Source organism: Strix uralensis, chromosome 17 (genome assembly GCF_047716275.1).
Source record: "Strix uralensis isolate ZFMK-TIS-50842 chromosome 17, bStrUra1, whole genome shotgun sequence".
NCBI classification, from domain to species: domain Eukaryota; kingdom Metazoa; phylum Chordata; class Aves; order Strigiformes; family Strigidae; genus Strix; species Strix uralensis.
Window position 1 is genome coordinate 16,968,209 of NC_133988.1, and position 18,450 is coordinate 16,986,658.

At 60.4% G+C, this 18,450-nt stretch overlaps 1 protein-coding gene across 2 annotated transcripts in view; it reads left to right on the forward strand.

Annotated features, from left to right (window-relative positions):
- Nucleotides 1-210: 210 nt before the first annotated feature.
- The window catches only part of MYO18B (myosin XVIIIB), a 70,640-nt gene continuing 52,400 nt past the window's right edge, over nt 211-18,450 (forward strand). For both annotated transcript variants that reach the window (XM_074887202.1, XM_074887203.1), the window contains exons 1-14: nt 211-326; nt 1,378-1,437; nt 2,107-2,264; nt 2,860-3,597; nt 3,854-3,920; nt 4,140-4,252; nt 4,435-4,611; nt 5,382-5,580; nt 6,087-6,229; nt 7,269-7,369; nt 7,908-7,971; nt 9,620-9,764; nt 15,823-15,993; nt 16,849-16,939. In XM_074887202.1, coding sequence (XP_074743303.1) covers nt 1,401-1,437; nt 2,107-2,264; nt 2,860-3,597; nt 3,854-3,920; nt 4,140-4,252; nt 4,435-4,611; nt 5,382-5,580; nt 6,087-6,229; nt 7,269-7,369; nt 7,908-7,971; nt 9,620-9,764; nt 15,823-15,993; nt 16,849-16,939 — 2,204 coding nt within the window. In that variant the 5' untranslated portion in view covers nt 211-326; nt 1,378-1,400. The remainder of the gene's footprint in view (nt 327-1,377; nt 1,438-2,106; nt 2,265-2,859; nt 3,598-3,853; nt 3,921-4,139; nt 4,253-4,434; nt 4,612-5,381; nt 5,581-6,086; nt 6,230-7,268; nt 7,370-7,907; nt 7,972-9,619; nt 9,765-15,822; nt 15,994-16,848; nt 16,940-18,450) is intronic.

Below are 18,450 nucleotides of genomic sequence, written 5' to 3' on the forward strand. Positions count from 1 at the left end.
TGAGGAGGGCATGAACACGTGTGTCGGGGAGGGCGCGGGTGACACACATGTGTGCAGCGAGACCACGGGCCAGGAGGGCCCCACGGTGCCATTGCCTCTCCCCAGCTGAGGCCCCGGTGACACCGTCGTGGGTATTTTTAGCGGTGACATGTGTCACCTCAGCTGCCGCTGTGGCAAGGGGGGTGGCGGGGGGGGGGCCACACGCTGCTGCTGCCGCCGCTCGCTCACACGCCGCCTTCGCTCTCCGGCTCCTGGGGTCCCGCACGCCGGCAGCGCCCGGTGCCACTGTGGGTCGGCAGCCCCCCGCGCCCGCAGCCCCCCACCAGGTACAGGCACTCCGGGGGGGGCCTTTGGGGTGGGGGGGTCGGGGTCAGGGTCTGAATGGATCTTTTTGGGTGTGCTGGCAGCCGGGCCGCGGGCCCCTCGGCGGGGAGGGCTATTTTTAGGTGGGAATTCATGGTGAGAGCCGCAGCCCGGCTTCGGGGGCGGCTTCCAGCCACCGGGCTGTGCCTGGGGGGCTGCGGTGGGGACGGGGCTGGGGACCCCTCGATGGCCTCGGCTCCTGGCACCCACCGGGATGGTGACAGCAGGAGCAAATCCCCAGCCGGCTTCTGTGTGGGGACCAGACTCAAACGGGGCCACATCCTGCTCGCTGGGTGCGGGGGGACACGGAGCGGTGGTGATGGTGGCTCCCCAGCCCTTGCTGGTGCCATGCTGTGCGCTTGGTCAGGGCACGGCCCCCTCTGTGCCTCAGTGTCCCCGTGTTGGAGCAGCATTGAGGGTCCAGCTCCGGGTGCAGGGTGCCCGGCCACCAGCACCGCCGGGGCTCAGGGCTCTGGCTGTGCCGTTCGGGGCCAGCTCTCCCCCACGGCCACAGAAGGCAAGTGACATTCCTCAGCCGGCTCCTGGCCGCTCCGGGCGCTCCTGCCCTTGACTGTACAAGGAGATGCGGCTGCCAGCGCGAGCGGCAGAGCCAGACGAGCCCCGACGCGCTCGGTGCATGAATGATCTCGACAGGTGAAGCCGGGCTCAGCCCAAAACGGGGCACGGGCGAGCTCCCGCGGCCGCCCTGTGCCACCCAGCCTGGGGCAGCGGGGTCCCAGCACCGCCCTGGTGCCACCAGCACCCTGTACCACCCCCTCGCCGTGCCGTGCCAGGGACTGGAGGCAGCTGCGCCCTCCCCAGCGCTGCCGAATGACCCGTCCCCTCCATTCCCTGGGCTGCCGCGCTCCAGCCGGTGCCTTGAGCTCAGACTGGGGCAATGCCCAGCAAGGTTGTGGTGCTGCTGGCCCCAGCATGGCCCCGGTAGCCCCTGGCTAACTCTCTCCTCTCTCTCCACCTTGTGCCCCCACCGTGGCCCTGTGTCTCTCCGTCCAGCACCATCCCGCCTCGCCGCTGCCATGGCCATCTCCTCGCGCCTCGCGCTCTGGGAGCAGAAGGAAAGTCTCGGTCCAGGGTGACACCAGCAGCATTTCGGGGCTGGATGCTTCCCCAGGGACTCGGTGCCGGGCGGGGGGATGCTGCCTTGGTGTCCCCTCAGCTCCCGGCACACGCTGCTCGTGCTGTGTCCCACCCTGCCAGCTTCAGGCACCTTTTCGGCCTGAATGTTCCGGTTTGGGTGGTTTTGCCGCTGTTTGGGGCACGCAGGAGTTGGCCACGTTCGGTGCTGATGCTGCTGCACGCTGGCCCGACTGGGAAAGCTCTTTGCCGTGGGAGCTGCTGGAAGTTGGGGCCAGTTTCAGCTTGTTGGGGGGGACCCGCGGGTCTGCATGCGGCCACAGCGATGCCGGGAGCTGCTGCTTGACTCGCTGCAGCCGGGACGGATCGTCCTGAGGCCGTGCCGGAGCTGTTGGGCACTGGGCAGAGTGGGCAGCACACGCCAGCGGAAACCTGGGCGCTTCTCTGCGGGGCTTTTCTTCTCAGTGCTTCTCCTCCTGCTCGCCGCAGGGTCCCCGAGCCAGCTGGGTGCTCATGGGTAGCCCACGGCTTGCGAGGTGCCCGCAGCTGGCCCAGGGGCCCAGTGCTTGGCTCTGCTGCTCATGCCGGCTCTGCCGGGGCTCCTGTCGCAGTGCTGCACCCTGTAACCCAGCCTCTGCTCCTGCAAACAGATACGGGACGAGGACCGGGGGCCGCCCCCGGCCGCCCCCTCCCTGCTCCTCTCAGTCATCCCCGGGGGGTTCATCAAACAGCTCGTGCGGGAGACGGAGAAGGAGGCCAAGGCGGCGAAGCTGAGGAAGAAAACCAAGGCAAGTGTGAAAGAGGAGGTGAGCAGTGCGGGGTCCCCCACAGCGCTGGGCCCGTGTCCCCATCTGTCCCCAGCCCAAAGCAGCTCCTCGGGGATGGGGGGCCCCAGCCAGGGTTTCTTTTTTTTTTGCACGAGCTGGGTTGGACGGCAAGGCCGGGGCTTGCGGCGTGCCATCGGCTGCGCCAAGCTGCAGCACCGGCCTGCTGCCAGCCTTGAGCAATTAATGCTGGAGACTTCGTTAATGCGGCTTGCCTTTCCTGACTTGCTCGATTGGAAGGCGAGTAATTAAGTGGAGCGGGAGGCTCTTGGGTTCAGCTCGCTGAGTGCGGGAAGGGAAGCGCGTGGGGTGTCCCTGGGCACGGCACCGAGCGGGGACCCAGGACACGGCGGGTGGAGGGATGGGATGTGGCCAAGCGGGAGGAAGGAAGAGGAGGAGGAGGAAGATGCCACCGAATGCAACCCTGCGGCCAGGTCCAGGCAGCCTCCTGCGGCCATCGGCTGTGCCGGGAGCTGTGCTTGGCGGGGACGTCCTGCAGCAGGCTGGGGGTCCCGGGACTGGGGTCGGGTCCTTCGCCCCGTCCCGGTTGGACCCGGCTCCTCTCTTTGCTTGGCAGCCCACGGGGGAGGACGGTGAGGCCCCGGCTGGGGACACCCCCACTGCCGGCGGAGAGGTGCCCAGTGAGCGGCAGCCGCTGCCGAACGGGCTGCACACTGAGGGGCAGGGGGGCCAGGGGAGCACGGCCCCCCCAGATAAGGTGCTGCCACCCGGGAGGGCTGCGCCGGGGGCCACCCCCAGCAAAGCCCCGTCCCCCACGCCCAGCCCGGCAGCGGCTGCCCCCAAAGCAGCAGAGACCCCTCGCCCGGAGGCTCCCAAGGCAGCGAAGCCGTCGTGCCCCGAGAAGAGCCCCAAGGACCCCCGGCCGGGGGGTGGCCCCCTGGCTCCAACCGCTGCACCCAGGAAGGGCCCCCAGCACTGCAGCAAGGTCCCATCAAAGGAGGGGGACGTGCCCAAAGGGACAGGCCCCCAGAGCACCAAGAAGGAGAAGGGGGCACCCCCAAGCCACGAGCAGCCCCCAGCCAAGGTGAGGGCCAAGAGGGAGCCAGGGCCAGCCGGGAAAGGGCCAGAGAAGATGAAGAAAGATGTTGGAGGTGGCAAGAAGGAGCCAAGGGAAATCAAAAAGCCCGGAAAGACTGCAAACAAGTCAGAGGGGCTCGAGGGCGAGCTGAGAGGGATCCAAGAAAAGTCAGAAGATGTGGTAAAGGAGGTGGGGAAGGCGAAGGAAGAGCTGGGAGAGCATAAAGAGGCACCAGGAGAGAGCAAAGAGATGGGCGGGAGCACGGACAAGGACCAGGTAACGTGTCCACAGACCTGCCGGGCTGTTACCCCACGTCTTGGGGCACTGGGGCTGTTTTTCTCGGTTTGTGCAGCTCTTGCTGTTGGTGTGGGCTCAGCTGGGGGCCGGGGGAAGGTGCCCCCGGGGCCAGCCAGGTGGGCAGAGGAGGGCCAGGGGTGCTGGCTGGGGTGTTGCTGTCTGTGGGGCAAGTGCAGTTTGTCCAGCCCGATTTTTCTGCCAGTTCCTGCTTGATTCCCCTCTCTCCTCCCCGCAGGCTCCGAGGGACGTTTGGTACGAAGCGGAGAAGGTCTGGCTCGTCCAGCGGGATGGATTCACCCTCGGTAACTTGCCTTCCTCTGCCCTCGCTTTCCAGTACCGATAATAAGAGCTGTCTCCAGCCTGGCTGTGGGTCGGGAGCAGAGTGGGCGCCGGGTGCTGTGCTGGCACCGTGCCCACGGGTGTTGGTGGCCCCTCGGCAGCTCCTCACACCACAGCCGGCTCTGCCCGGAGCTGCCTTGGCCGTGTCGCGCCGTTTGGGGCTCATGGGCCTCTCCTTGCAGCCACGCAGCTGAAGCCGGACGTGGGGACGCCCGAGCTGCCGTCGGGGAGGGTGAGGGTGCGCCGGGAGGCGGACGGCAGCGTCACCGAGGTGGACGAGGACAGCGTGCAGCGGGTGAGCCCCCTCCTCGGTTTTGGCTGGCGTGGGGGTGGCCGCCCTCCCCGCAGTGGCCAGGCAGGATTAGACCCGCGCAGCCCCGGTGCTCGGGCCGTCGTCGCAGGGTGCCGGCGGGGTCTGGCACAGCCCGTGCCGTGACGGCAGAGCTGGAGGGGGGGTCTGGCGCTCTCTCCCTACAGACCAACCCCCCCAGCCTGGACTATGCCGACGATCTGTCTGCGCTCATCAGCCTCAATGAGTGCAGCGCCCTGCACACGCTGCAGCAGCGCTACCAGGCCCGGCTCCCCTGCACCTACGCTGGGCCCGGCCTAGTGGCCATTAGGCCCAGCTTCGTAGCCAGCGGCACCTCGGGGAAGGTGAGTGGGGCGACCGTGGGGAGGCCGGGATCTCCCATGGGAAGCGGTCACCGACCCCCGTGGGGACAGTGGCGGAGGGCGCCGGGCGCTGCGGTGCCGGCAGGTGGCACCGTGGGACCGTCACAGCGCGGGTGCGGGGGGACACGCGGGACCGGGGATGCTCGGGGACACTCGGGGCCAGGGATGCTCGGGGGTGGGGATGGTCTTGGGGACACTCAGGACCAGGGATGCTCAGGGCCAAGGATGATCTGGGGGATATTCTGGGGGGCACTCGGGGCTGGGGATGCTCTGGGGGGACACTCGGGGCTGGGGATGCTCTAGGGACACTCAGGACCAGGGATGCTCGGGGCTGGGGATGCTCTGGGAGAGGCTTGGTGCTAGGGTGACTCTGAGGGATGCTTGGGGACAGGGATGCTCTGGGGACACTCAGGACCAGGGATGCTTTTAGCTGGGCACTGCTCCCAGCACAGAATTTTTCATGGTTGACAGGAAAAAATTGCCACTGCACCCCCTGAGCAGTTCAGGGGTGCTGGGGCTGGGGAGGGAATGGGCCTGGGGTGCTGCCTGGGAGCTCTCGCTGATGAGCAAGCCGGAGCAAGTCCCCAACCCTCCCTCCGGCGCTGGTGTGGCGAGGCCAGGCTGGCCGGGGTGGGCAGCGATTCCCCCTTCCCCTGGGGAGAAACCATTGCCCTGAGCGTGACCCGTCTTCAGGATTTTCTCTCCAAGGAGCCCGTTTTGGGATGTGCCCCCCACTCTCTCCCTGCCCACAGGCCTTCAAGGGGAAGCGGGACAGCACGGCCCCCCACGTGTGCTCGGTGGCACAGCGAGCCTACAGGACCCTGCTGCTGCGGCGGCAGGATCAGGCCGTCGTGGTGCTGGGGCGCAGCGGCGCTGGGAGGACCACGTGCTGCCAGAGCGCTCTGGAGTATCTGGTGGGGACAGCGGGCAGCGTGGACGGCAGCGTCTCAGGTACGGGGTCAGGCAGCCCTGGCAGCCGCTCGCCCTCCCGTCCCAGCCCCAACAGATTTGTTATTTTGGTAAAAACCCCAGTAAGCCCCAGAAAGGACTCACGTGTGCGCTTGGGGCAGCGCTTCTCCCGTCTGATCGAGTTACTGGTGACGTGGGGGGAAGCGCCGTGAAGCAATCGGTGGCTTTAGAGGGCAGGTTTGGATTCCCGAGCTCTGGGTACACCGTGCTCCCGCACACGGCTGACGAATGGCCTGGAGCAGGGTGGCACGTCCCCCCCCAGCCCAGCACACGTGTCCTTGCAGTGCTGGATGCCAACCCCGAGCCCCACCAGTGCTCTGGGTCCCTGTGTGCTGGGACAGACCGGCGGGGGGGGCAGGCAGAGGTGCAGGCAGGAGGTTTGCAGCCCTGAGGCTGTGCTGGAGTGGGTCTGGCTCTCTCCCGGTGAGCAGCGCAGCGATGCAGGGCTGCAGGGTGGCTCAGGGCGGGGGCCGGTGCTGGTTTTGCAGTGGAGAAGATCCAGGCGATGTTCACGGTCCTGGGAGCCTTCGGGTCAGTGACCACCAGCCACAGCAGCAGCTCCACGCGCTTCTCCATGGTCCTGTCACTGGATTTCAGTGCCACCGGCCGGATAACTGCTGCTCACCTCCAGGTACCCCGTGGGCCTGGAGAGACGGGGGGGGGGCTGTGGCTCAAACTAGGGGTCCTCGGGATGGGGGTGAATAGCCCCTGCGCCGTCCTTCCCATCAGGCTGGGCGTGAGGGGAGTGATGCTCCACTGCTGCTTCTGGACCCAAAATGCCCCAAACAGCAGCTGAGCGGGAGCTCTGTCAGCCCCCCGCAGCCCGTCACCCTCTCCCCTGGCAGGGAGCACAGGACAGCGCTGGAATGAAAAGTTTATGAGGAAATGTATAATTCAGCATTTAATTAGCAGCACCTTACACGTCGGCCTGCAGCAGAAGCCTCTGAGGGCTTTTAGCACCACTTTAATCAGAGCTGCCCGTGCCCACGGGCCTCGTGTGATGGAGGAGGGGGCTTGAGCCGGTGTCTGCTTCTGGGGGACACCAGGGCCCCCCTGTGCTGCCCTTTCACTGCCCCGGGGCTGGCAGGGAGCCGATGGCCCGGCGTGGCCGTCCTTGGGCAGGAGTGGGACCGTGCCCCCGGGAGCATCTGCTCTCCAGACCGTGGTACCCTCCTGGGATGGGACAATGCGGGGGGGGTCCCAGCTCTGCAGGGACTTGTTCCTGGTGTCAGTGCTGGCATTGAACAGCCTTGACGAGGCTGGAGGCAGATCAAGGCTTGTCTCAAGCCCAGGCAGTGGCTTGTCCAGAGACTGTAGTGTCTTTGCTAGGGCCACCACACTGCCCAGGCCTTGGGAGGCGGGGAGGGACCGCGGGCATTGCACCCACGAGGTGAAATGTTGCCCCTTGGTGCCTGCCTGGGGCAGGGTTCGGCTCTTGCTTGCACACCCAGCAGCACGCAGCCTCCAAAGGCCCCGCGAGGAGAAATCCAGCCCCTCCTTGACAGCTCCCAGTAGCATCCCCCCATCTCCGGGTGCCACTGTCCCCCCTCTTCCCTGTGTGCCTGGATGCCCTGACACACTGGCCACCCTGCCCACACCGAGGGGCCGCCCCTGCCTGCGCGCTGGGGGCTGGGGGCTGCCGCTCAGCCTTGCCTCCCCTCCCTCCCCAGACCATGCTGCTGGAGAGGAACCGCGTCACCCAGCAGCCCCACGGAGAGAGCAGTTTCAACGTCTTCCCCCTGATGCTGGCGGGGCTGGATGCGGCACACAGGTGGGTGCGGGGCTCCCAAGGCACCGGCCGGCTCTGCTCCGTGCCTGGCTGCTCGGCTGCCGGGTACCCCACTGTCCAGGGGCTTCCCCATGATTTATACCCAAGTTTGCTCCAGCAGTTTGGTTTTTGAGATCCCTCTGATAAGAGATCGTGAGGGTGATCACATTAGTGATGCTGCAGCTATTTTTATACATTTCTATATTAGACATTTTCTAGGAAACAGGGGTGTTTTCTGGTGCTTTTTACGCCCCTTCACTAAAACTGCAATTGGGTTGATCAGATGAGACAGAGGCCCCTTTCCCTGCTCACTTCTGGCTTTCCCCACAAGCTGTGTGTCCCCCGGCCGTCTGGTGCTGGCTCCATCCCTCTGCCCGGGGCAGAGCCACGGAGCTTTTCCCACCGAGGCCCCTCGGACATGGCTGTAAAGGCAAAGGGGCTCTGCAGGTGCAGAGACCCTCCCCGAGGAGAGGGCAGGGGCTTTGGGGGGTGCTGGGGGCAGGAGGGAGCTCGAGTCTCATTTTCTGTTACCTCATTCCAGGACAATGCTGCACTTGCACCAGGTGGCTGAGAGCAACTCCTTTGGGATTAAGCCGTTCTCAAAGGTAGGGAGAAATGCCGGGGATGGTGCCACCGTTCTGGGCACATGGAGGAAGGGAGCAAATATCAGGGTGTGAGGAAGGGTCTGCCCAAACAGCCTCCAGCACCCCTCCAACGGTGCCGTAGGAGCGGGGGACCCAGCAACCCCTGGTAGTTCCCTACGGCAGGAGCTCCTGGGGGGGGCAAGCGCATCCTTTGGAGGGCCCAGAAGGTGATTTTTAAGGGGCTAAAAGTACCGCAGCTGATTTCCAGCACCAGCTCCTTAGTCTGAGGCGTTTGCGAAGGCCAGGCAGATTGCCCATGAGCCAAAGCGCTGGGCTGAACGCAGCAATTGGCAGTTACATCATCTACTGATGAATCCAATATTCAACGTTCGTTAGGGAGCTCCTGCTCTGGTCCGGCCGCCAAAGGAATCGGCCGTTCGAGCAGCAGCTCTCACGGGGGGCACAGCGAGCTACTGCGGGGCCTCCCCCTGCGGGTACAGCAGCAGATTTGGGTTCAGAGATGGGGTTTTACCCTCCTTTCGCAGCCCCCGATTCCTGTGGGTCCCCCATCCCAGCAGAGAGGGTTTTCCCGCTGGGATACGGAGGGTCGGCAGGAGCCGGGCAGTGTCTCTTCAGCCCAGGGAGTGGGAGCTCTGCAAAGGAGACGAGATGAGCGTTGTCTCTGCCACTGCTTCTCCTTCCCTGCAGCACGTGCGTGTCCCTGATCAGCCGGGCTCGGCTGTTCGGTTCAGCGTGGCACTGTGGGGCTGTCCAAGGAGCACCGGGGATGCTGGGGGTGGGGGCGTGGAAGCATGAACCACCCAAAAGGTTTGGCTAGGGTTGGCATTTGGGGGAATTTGTCAGATTTTCCTTTTTGAACCGAGCTCTGGATGCTGAGAGTGAAAAATCTGATTAGCGGTTTCCCAACCCTCATCCCTGCGGCCCGTGGGGATGGAGAACCCCTGCTGTGACACCAGTGTCACAAGTATTTGGGGTATTTGTTTGAATTTGGGGAAATCGCAGGCCTCAGCTGTGTTTCCTCATCGGCAGCCGCCCCGCAGGCCTCGGCACCGGGATTCTTTAGCGCAGGCGGGCCGGTCCTTGCCAAGACAGGGATGCTGCGCGCAGGAGCCCACGTGCGGTGTCTGGCCCCCGGGGCCACACGTGTCTGCACAGAACAGCCTCCGTTCAGAGGGAAGAAAGCCCTAATTTTGCAGTGGGGCTACATTTGCAAAAAAAATATAAATTGCAGGAGTCCTGGCCAGGGCTGCTGTGGTTGGAGGTGGGCAGATGAGGTCTGCTCCTGGCTGGAGGCTGTGCTGCTGCCCAGCACACCCCTGGGTGGGGTGTTTAGTGAGATAGAAATGGTCGATCTCCAGCTGCTGTTTAACATCTCTAGACACTCCTGAAGTGGGAATTTTGTGTAGTTGTAGGATGAGAAGATGTACCCAGGCTTGCTCTGAACACCAGGCTCTCGAGGAACCTGCCAGGGGCTTCTCCCACTGCTGTCCAAACGGTTCCTAGGGTCCCTTTTTGTCTTCTCCTTGCTGGCCACCTGGTTTTCACACGCCCTTTTGCCTTCCCGCCGTGTGTATCCCCCTGTGCCCAGCGCCTGGGGTGCTCTGGCAGAGGCCGTGACCTTTCCCTTCCCATCTCTTTCCGCCTGCAGCCCGAGGAGAAGCAGAAAGCCTCGGCGGCCTTCACCCAGCTCCGGGCTGCCATGGCCACGCTGGGCATCACGGCGGAGGAGCAGGCGGCCGTCTGGCGCATCTTGGCCGGCATCTACCACCTGGGAGCCGCCGGCGCCTGTAAAGGTACGGGGAGCTCCTGCCCCTCCTTTCCTTAGACCTCATCTTGGGGCCGGGGGGTTAGAGGGGGGCAAGGGAGCTCGTCCCCGCGGCGCGCGGTGCTCGGGAGGGAGGCGTGCGGGAGGGATGCTCGCCTGGAGGCTGTGACACGGGCGGTGGCTCCGAGCCCTTCATTGCCCACGGAGGAGCTGGGCGATGCTGCCTCCTGCCCCATGGGGGCTTCTGGAGCGGGTCTGTCCCCCGGCCATGTGCGGGGCTGCCAGGTGTCACCCCGCGCCAGCTCTGGGGAGGGACCAGGGGGAGGTAACGCGTTGGGGCACGTTGTCTCCGATGACTCTGCGACGGGACGGTTTCAGGTAACGATAACTTTATCATCCCCTGAGTGTGTAATACAGTAGCTGAATTACAGTAGGATGAGTCTGGATGAAGATTGTATTTATAAAGACTTTGTTAATACAGGCATATAGAAATTGCCTTACCCCTTATAAATTATTTTAAGATGTGCTCTAACCCATTTTAGAGACAGCCACATTGATTTACACACTTCAATTTATGAGGACTGCATAAAGGCTGCTATAAACTAAGCCACAGACATTTATAAATGTCTCTGCAACATGTCATAACACATCTTATGGTAATTTATGCCATTAATCATTTATTAATTATTTTAAAAGGATGAATGCTGTCATCACTTACAGTGAGTCCTCTTTCTCCTTCTCTCTGGTGTTCTCTTTCCCCATCTCCATCTCCCCTAATGCCCTTCCAACTTATAAAAAATGACCCTGCTCTCTCAGGCTGAAGTGTGTGATAAGGCTTTTGGCCAAAAAGAAAAAAAAAGGAAGTCCTTCTGCCTTGAGAGTTTTCAGGAGAGCCGATTTTGGAGATGCGTCTCATTTCAAGAGGGCCCAGCTCAAAGGCGATGGAGGGACAGGCACTGTGTGGGCCACGGAGGGTTTGCTGGATGAGCTGAGCTGGTTTGCTCAGACTTACTGAATGTGCTGTCCCAGGCCTCCTGTAAGTCAGGCTGGAAGTGAATCGAGTGTGATATTCAACAGATCATGTTGCCATTATTGCAGCACAAATAGGAATGTTAAGAGCGGGCCCAGGCTGGGCTGTGGCTTAGGTACAGGTTTAACAACCAGAGCATGTCTCAGCATCACTCACTCTGGTATCGATTCCCCCATCGTGCGCCAACAAAAGGGGAGAAATGAAAGGAAATATGGATAAAAAATGGATCAAAGCTGGATGGAGCAAAAGTCTCAGTGGGGGCGATGACTCTTTTAATGTGGTTAAACCTGTCTCCTGATAGCCATCTCTTCCCTTCCCCTTTCATGCACTTTGAAGTTGTATATTCAAAATCCTCTCCTTGAAATCTCACCAAAGGGAGCCCCGGCGCTGGTTTTTCCCTGGTGTTCAGGAGCGCAGCCAGGCGCTGCAGCCACCGCCGCCGCCCCGGCACGTGCCCTGCTCCGGCTGCCAGACCCCAGCGCAGGTTAAATGCGCCTTTTTTTCTTTCTTTTTTTTTTCTTCTGTGATGGCTATCATCTCATCACAAATTCAGTTTGTCCAGGAACCAAACAGGAGGGAATAGCACCACCTCTCTCTGGCTGAGAGTGGAAAATATATCTGCAGCTAGAAAAACAGTGAGAAGAAAAGGCTGAATTTCAAAAGCCTGCTCCATCCCAGTGTCAGTGTTTCCCGTTGCCTTTGAAATGTGTGAGAGTGGCTCGTTTTGTGAGAAAGCAGCCTGACAAGCAGAGGCCAGCAGGGCATCCTAGGTACCCATTCACCTAAGTGCTTCCAGTCCCCTTTGTGGGCTGCAGAATATTACATATTTTCATTTATTCATTGCCTCTTTAACCGGGAAGGAGGTTTCGGGCACAGCTGGGGGTCGGCATTCAGCTCGCTCTCAAGCTGTCCGTTTTGCTGACTGTAATAAAAATAAAGCATCGCGCTCCCCGCTTTCTGCGGGCTTCCCACCACGCAGCTTTAATGGAGGCGACTGGTTTCCAGTGGCTGCAAGTCCTCCTGGTGCTGCAGGTGGGTGTGCGCTGTGGCCGGGAGCCAAGCATGGCTCCCCCCGGACCCCCCCTGCTGCACCGGGCAGGGGCTGCTGCAAAACCAGTGACCTGAACCCCTTGGATGGAGGAAAACCATAAGGGCAGGAGTGTAGGAGGGGGGTGGTGGAGTGTGAGGGAGGCTCCGAGCCCCCCCAAACCCTGTGGAGGTCGGCAGCGCCGGGGCAGCCGAGGGCTGTGCTGGTGCTGGAGGTGACGAGGAGAGAGCAGGACGCAGCACAGGGAGCCTCTGCCCCCGCTTCAGCTTTGCTTTCCCTTTGCAGAGCAGCTGTCCCGGGGCTGGCGCCCAACGCTGGCCTCGGGTGTAGAAAATCACGGGCTTTGCCGTAGCTCCGCGCGGCGGGTGAGCGCAAGGCTGCCTGGCTGCTGCCAGGAAGGGCTGCTCCGCTTCCCCACGTCATTCATCAAAATGATTCTTGGAAAGGGTTGCATTAGTGCTGGCCTCTCAGTCTTGCCAATTTTTCTCTCTCTCTCTCTGTTAAAGCTTTTTGCTCTTCACCACCTGGTTTTCTTGCCGTAGAGGGAAGCGCGGCTGGTTTGGTGTGATTTGTTTTTGGGAGGACGGTGGCTCTCTGTGCCTCTTGGGTTGCAGTTGCAGCAGTTTTTCCCTGAGGAAGCCTGATGGCTTCATGGGAAAGAGCTAAACCGCGGTGATGCAGGATCATAATGCAGCGACCACCTCTGTGCTCTGGAGGGTGCCCTTGGGGGCTCCTTTCCCCAGGCAAGAGGGTTTAGGCAGAACAATCCAACCCCCCAGGGCAGGGGGACCCGTTTGGAGCACAAATGGGGCAGAGCTGGTGCTCTGCTGCCTGCGAAATGGGGCAGTTTGCTGGAAACGGTGCTTTGAGCAGCTCAAGCCCCGTGCAAGGAGCAGAGGGGAGATGCAGCCCCGAGGCGGGGGCCTGCCCCCCCGGCACACCCCTGCTCAGCCTGGGAGCTGGTTTTGCTCCATGTCCTGGCTGGTGTCCATTGACATTGCTTCTCCTTCGTGGAGGTTTTTACGATCACCACCGCGGCCCCCGGGCCGGGCGGGCTGTCTCCCCGCACACCGAGTTATGGCACTATCTGTTCAGCGCTCTGACATCTTTATTACAAACAGTCGGGGAAATGCAGCCAGAATGGCATATTTCTTTAATCATGCTATTACACAGCTCTTCCCTTTGTTATATATAGGCTTTAATATGTCATACATCAGGCAGTGGGTCAACAGAGAATAGACTGGAGAATTTAGTGCAGGACAAATAAATTAACCATTCAAGCCAGGAGGAGCCTCCTCTCTCTCCTTGTCCCCTCCCAGGGTAATAAAAAGGAACAAATGGGCTTTTTTATTCATCCCATTAGCAGTGCAAATGTTTTAATGACAAAATAAGTGGGAAAAAAAAAAGGGCAGGCTGCCCAGGTGTGCCCCACGCAGCCGCGGGGGCTCGGGAAGGCAGGCGAAGCGGGTCGTGGTGATGCCAAGCTGCCCGTCCCGGCAGCAAGCCCATGGTGCAGGTCCTCTCCGCTCCTGGGGAACGCTGCCCTCGGCTTGCAGGTACCAGCACATGGCTGGGATGGGGACAGGGGGACAGGGGGACGGGGTCTGGCCCCTCCAGACCTCCCTGCTGCTCCCCACACTTCCCGATTTGAACTAAAAAATAGAAACCCGGGCGCTGCCCGGGCAGCACGCATGGGCGCGCGGGCGAGACGAAGCTGGTGCTGACCCTGTATTTTCCTGCTGCTTCTCTTAAATATTAAATGGACTGAAGTAATTACCTTTTAGGCGTTAGAGCTGGCGTGTTTTACAATGGTCGCATTACACCCAGGAGGGCCTCACGCCGCTGCTGCTGTTTATATTTTATGAGGTGTGAAATGGTGCCCGGCCTCTCCTGGGGATGCCGGGGGGGTGCTGGATGTGGGGTGGGCAGATCCACAGCTGGGCAAGCTGTGGGGTTTGCAGGAGTGGCCGTGTCCCCAGCCTTGCTGACTCAGCACATGCCAGCTGCTTACAGTGAGGGTGCAATTTGGGGGGCACTGAAGGGCTGCTGGTGTGGGATGCTGGAATGGCTGGTGTGGGATGCTGGAGTGGCTAGTGTGGGATGCTGGAGTGGCTAGTGTGGGATGCTGGCTGCAGGAGCTCGGCCGGTGGGGCAGGTCTGTGCAGCCCCAGCCCCGCAGCCCCTCCGCTCCCCGGCGAGCAGCAGCATGTGGAGATGTCTGATGGGGAGCAGCCTCTGCGCCCCCCGCTCAGTCAAAAACCAGTGAAAACAAAATAAATCAAAGCCTGGATTGTTGAGGCAATTCCTCTGCCTGCTCCAGCACAGCCCTTGATGTTGGAATCCTTCAATCAGAATAAAAAATAATGGGAAAAGATGAAAGGGGGGATGACTCGTGGCTGTGCCGTGAAGCAGCCCCCCGGCTCCAGGGAACTTTTGCTGCTTTGTGCATCGCCTCGCCCAGGAGCGGGGGACCCTGGCCCTGCGGGGGGCTGGCCAGGATGTGGCCATCTCCTGCTCTCCATCCCAAACCCTCTCCTCTGCCACAGCCACCTCCTTTATTTTAAGAGCTCATCTTAGCCGTGAGCCCCCGGGCTGGCTCCTCACTCATCAGATCTCTGGGTGTCTTTGCTCATCTGCTCCCGTTTCTGCTCATCCCCCCCCTATTCCTGAGTGTGCGCCGGCTTCTTCCTGGGTTTGTAAAAGGATTTATCCTGCAGATTGCTCCCCTATTGATTTTAATCACTATTGTGGGATGTAAATAGTGGGGGCCAGCTCTGTCTGCTGGCAGTGCTGGGGGGAGCGCTGCTCTGGGGCTGGCAGGGACAGCAAACGCTGGGGCTGGGGAAGGTGAAATGGGATTTGGAGGGATTGGTTCATAATCCATCAGCTTCCGTCAACACATCTGCTGGTTCGCTCCGCTGAAGCTCTTGAAATGCAGACCCTGAGCGACGCCGTGCTGGCGGCAGCAGCCTGCGTTGGTTGCATGATCCACCTGGTTCCTGATTTGCTCTGAATTGCCCCAAAACTTCTCCTTGGAGCCAGTGTCCTCTCTGCCCAGTCTCGCTGGGCGGGTGGGATGCTTTGACCTCCTGGGGAGCACTATAGTGGGGAAAACAGGTTCAAAAGCATTGATTTGAGATCCTTAAAGTTTTGAACTAGATTCTGACCAAAAAAAGGTCCTCTTATGCTAAATGGTTGCTCAGGGGACAAATCCATCAACCTTTCTCGAGCCAGCCAGCCTTTAATGTGATAAGTAGCTTGCAAAGTTGAGGATCCGTACAGCTGCTGTTAGCAGAAGCGGGTGTGTAGGGAGGGCAGCCCCTTGTCCTGCCCACGGCGGGACTGCGAGCCAGGTGGACCACCGAGCCCGGGTCCCGTGGCTAGGAAGGGGTATGGGAGTTGTCCCTGAAGGAGAAGGGACAGCAGGAGGAGGGGGGTGGACTCTGAGGAGGAAAAAGCTTTTCGGTTCCGTCAGTGATGTTGTGTGAGGCAGTGAGGTAACGCTGAAGCTCTTCCTAGCAGCTGTGCAAACCAGCTTTTGGTGTGGGCTCCTTTGTAGCTGTTTTGCATCCCCGTCTCAGCCAAGCATCCCAGCGCTGCTGGGGGGCCGAGCACCCCACTGCCCGCCGGCATGGCTCCTGCCTGCTTTGCCCGGGCTAGCTCGTTGCCCAAAGGGCATTTCCAGGCTGTGGTCTGCAGGGTGGTTGCTCTGAGCGGGTCAGGAAAGTCAGTGCCTGGTCTGAAACTGCCCCTTAGGGATGTGAGGGAAGGGCCAGTCCGGCAGTCCTGGGGGATGGAAGGAAACTGGGGTGCACTGGTACAGCATCCTTGCCCGCCTCCCTGTCCCACGCTGCAAACAGCAGTCCTTCTTGGTTTTAGTTTATTCCGATTTTGATTTGGGGGGGGTTGCACGTGGGAGTGGGTAGGGATGTTGGCTGGAGGCACCGAGCCTGTGCCCAGCTCCGCTCAGGCTGGCTCTGCCTGAGCCCTTCGTGCCCCCCTCCCCAGTTGGCAGGAAGCAGTTCATGAAATTCGAGCGTGCGAGCATCGCTGCAGAAGTGCTGGGCTGCGACCTGGAGGAGTTCACCACCGCTGTCTTCAAACACCACCTGAAGCAGATCCTGGCGCAGGTCACAGCACGGGGCCCCCGGCTGCCCCCAGCAGAGGAGACCCCGGCAGGTACCGGGATGCTGCATCCCTTTTTCCTTTGTTTATGGGTGACAGGGAGATGCTGTGCTCTGCGCGAGGAGAAGATGGAGGGTGTGCTGCAGGGAGAGGCAATACGCCCTTTTCTTTCCAGGCAGTGGGGTCCGTTTAAGTCTGTTCATATTAATTAAGTCATCAACTGTGCTCTGTCATGGAGCTACCCTCAGCCTGTCACTCCTTAGGGACACACAAAGATCAGGTGAATTCAGATAATGCCCCTGGCAGATAAGTGATGCAGCTTAAATGCTGTGAGAGCTCTCCCTAGAAAAGGGGGGAAAACCCCCAAACCAGGAGGGCAGCAGGGTGGGCACCCTGGCCCCGTGCCCACAGCTGAATCCGTGTCCTGCGAGGAGACTTGGGCATGGCGGGGGGGGTGTGCTCCAGCTGGACAAAGTGCTGCTGAGCCTCTGGAAACCTCAAATTAATGTTCAGATTGGATTCACGGAGGCAGATCCAGCATGCACGGGGCGGGGCAGGGTGAGATATCACCCAGCTTTAAGCTTAGCCTTTCCACACCCGACTCATCCTTGGCAGCAGAATTACAGCCAGGCCCCTGCAAGTTGTTCTGATAAAAGCAAGAACTTGCAGAACTGGCCTTTAGCATGGCAAGAACTTGCAGAACTGGGCTTTAACATGGCAATAGTTTTATTTCTTAAATCCACGTCAGGCAGGAGGATGCTGTGCTTGGCAGGCAGAGCCTGGGAGCGTGCGGGTTATCCTGCCCAGCGAGCCAGGGGATGCCCTGCCACCGGCCTGACTCCGGCCGGGCTCAACTCGGCTGGAAATAAATGATGTGTCTTTGCCCGCTCTTCTCTCTGCCTGTGCCAGGGCCGAAGATGACGGGTGTGGAGTGCGTGGAGGGGATGGCTGCGGGTCTCTACGAAGAGCTCTTTGCGGCCGTCGTCTCACTGATCAACAGGTACGGAGCTGCCGGGCGCCACGCTGGGGGTCTGCGGGCGACGGCTCCTTCTGCTGGGGCTGCGGGAGAGGAACCTCTGCTGGGGGCTCTCCGGGGAGACGTGTGGAACAGGCAGCTGCTGCCTGCTGGAAAATGAAAGTTATATGACAGCACTTGGGACCTTCCGCGGGCTGTCAGCCCCACGTGAGCCAGCACTGGGGGTGAAGAGCCCCGCGGAGCAGCAATCTCTGTGCATCGAGTGTTGCACGGGGCAGCACGTGTCCTGCCCCTCCTGCCAGCACCGGCAGCGGCTTCCTATTAATAATAGATGTGACTTTGCAGGCTGAAATCAAGGTTACCAGTACAGGCAGAGCAATAAACCGGTCAGGGAATTCCACAGCGAGCCCTGCAGATGCATGGTGGGAGTCGCTTCGTGGTAAAAGCTTGGTCACAGGAGAGGATCGAGGTGTCAAGTGAGAGGGTCCAGCACCAGAGCAGCTGCCGAGGCGCCCTGGGAGGCTGTGTCTCCCCAGGGGCTTGTCCTCACTCTGCTTATTTCCATCTGGAGATCCAGGGCGTGACGGACGTCCTCTGTGGCCTGTGTATCTCTTTCTTCACGTGGCGTAAATCCAAAATGAGCTACTGGGGTAAATGGAATAATTTAACACTGGGGTAAGGATCACACCAGCAACCGTTCCATTTTCTCAGTTCTGATGCGCAGCTCAGTTTGTTGAAGTCAGCATCCACATAAAAGCTGGTGCCCAAAATACTCTCTGTTGTTGCTGCAGGTTTATTTTAACCTGCAGTTATTTAACCTGCAGAATATTTTTATTGTAATTCCTAGCAACCACACTCCAAAGGGAAATTGCTGATGGTACTCAAAGGGCTGACAGAGAGCAAAATGATGCTGATTCTCTTGAATAATAGCATTAACTGGGGATGTGTCTTGGGTCCCCTCTTCCCTTTAAAGGGAGCTTTGTTTTGCCTGGTTTTATTTTCCACACCAGCCCACCAAAGCCTATTAAACCATTGCAACGATGATCCAGGTGACGAGGCAGGTTTCAGCGCAGCCATGAAAATGCTGTTTCCTCAGCGAGTTGATGGTGAACGTGAATCTTTTCAACTCCGGCTGCAGGAGGGTGCTGCTAGGAAATTCCGCAAGCAATTCATAAATATACTTTTGTTTCTTCATTCAGCCCTGTGCTTTCATCAAGGGGCTGGCATCCTCGGTGCCTCGTTATCGAGGAGAAATGCATCTCCTTGCATCTTGCCAGAGCAGCGGTGGGCTGCCCCGCAGGGAAGGGGCAGCACCGCAGCCGGCGAAGCAGCACAACACCATGGGCTGTTTCAGAAATGCACATTAAAAACAATCCCCGAGGTTTCCCGTGGTCAGACTCCCCTGCTGTCTTTATCTGAAACACTGGAAATGGCTGCAAGCAACATTTGAAGGAGTAAACCTCTCTGTTTCTCCCAAGAAGCCCTTTGATCTCTGCTTCTCAGACCACGTGTGTTATGGGCTGCGGTTCCTGTTA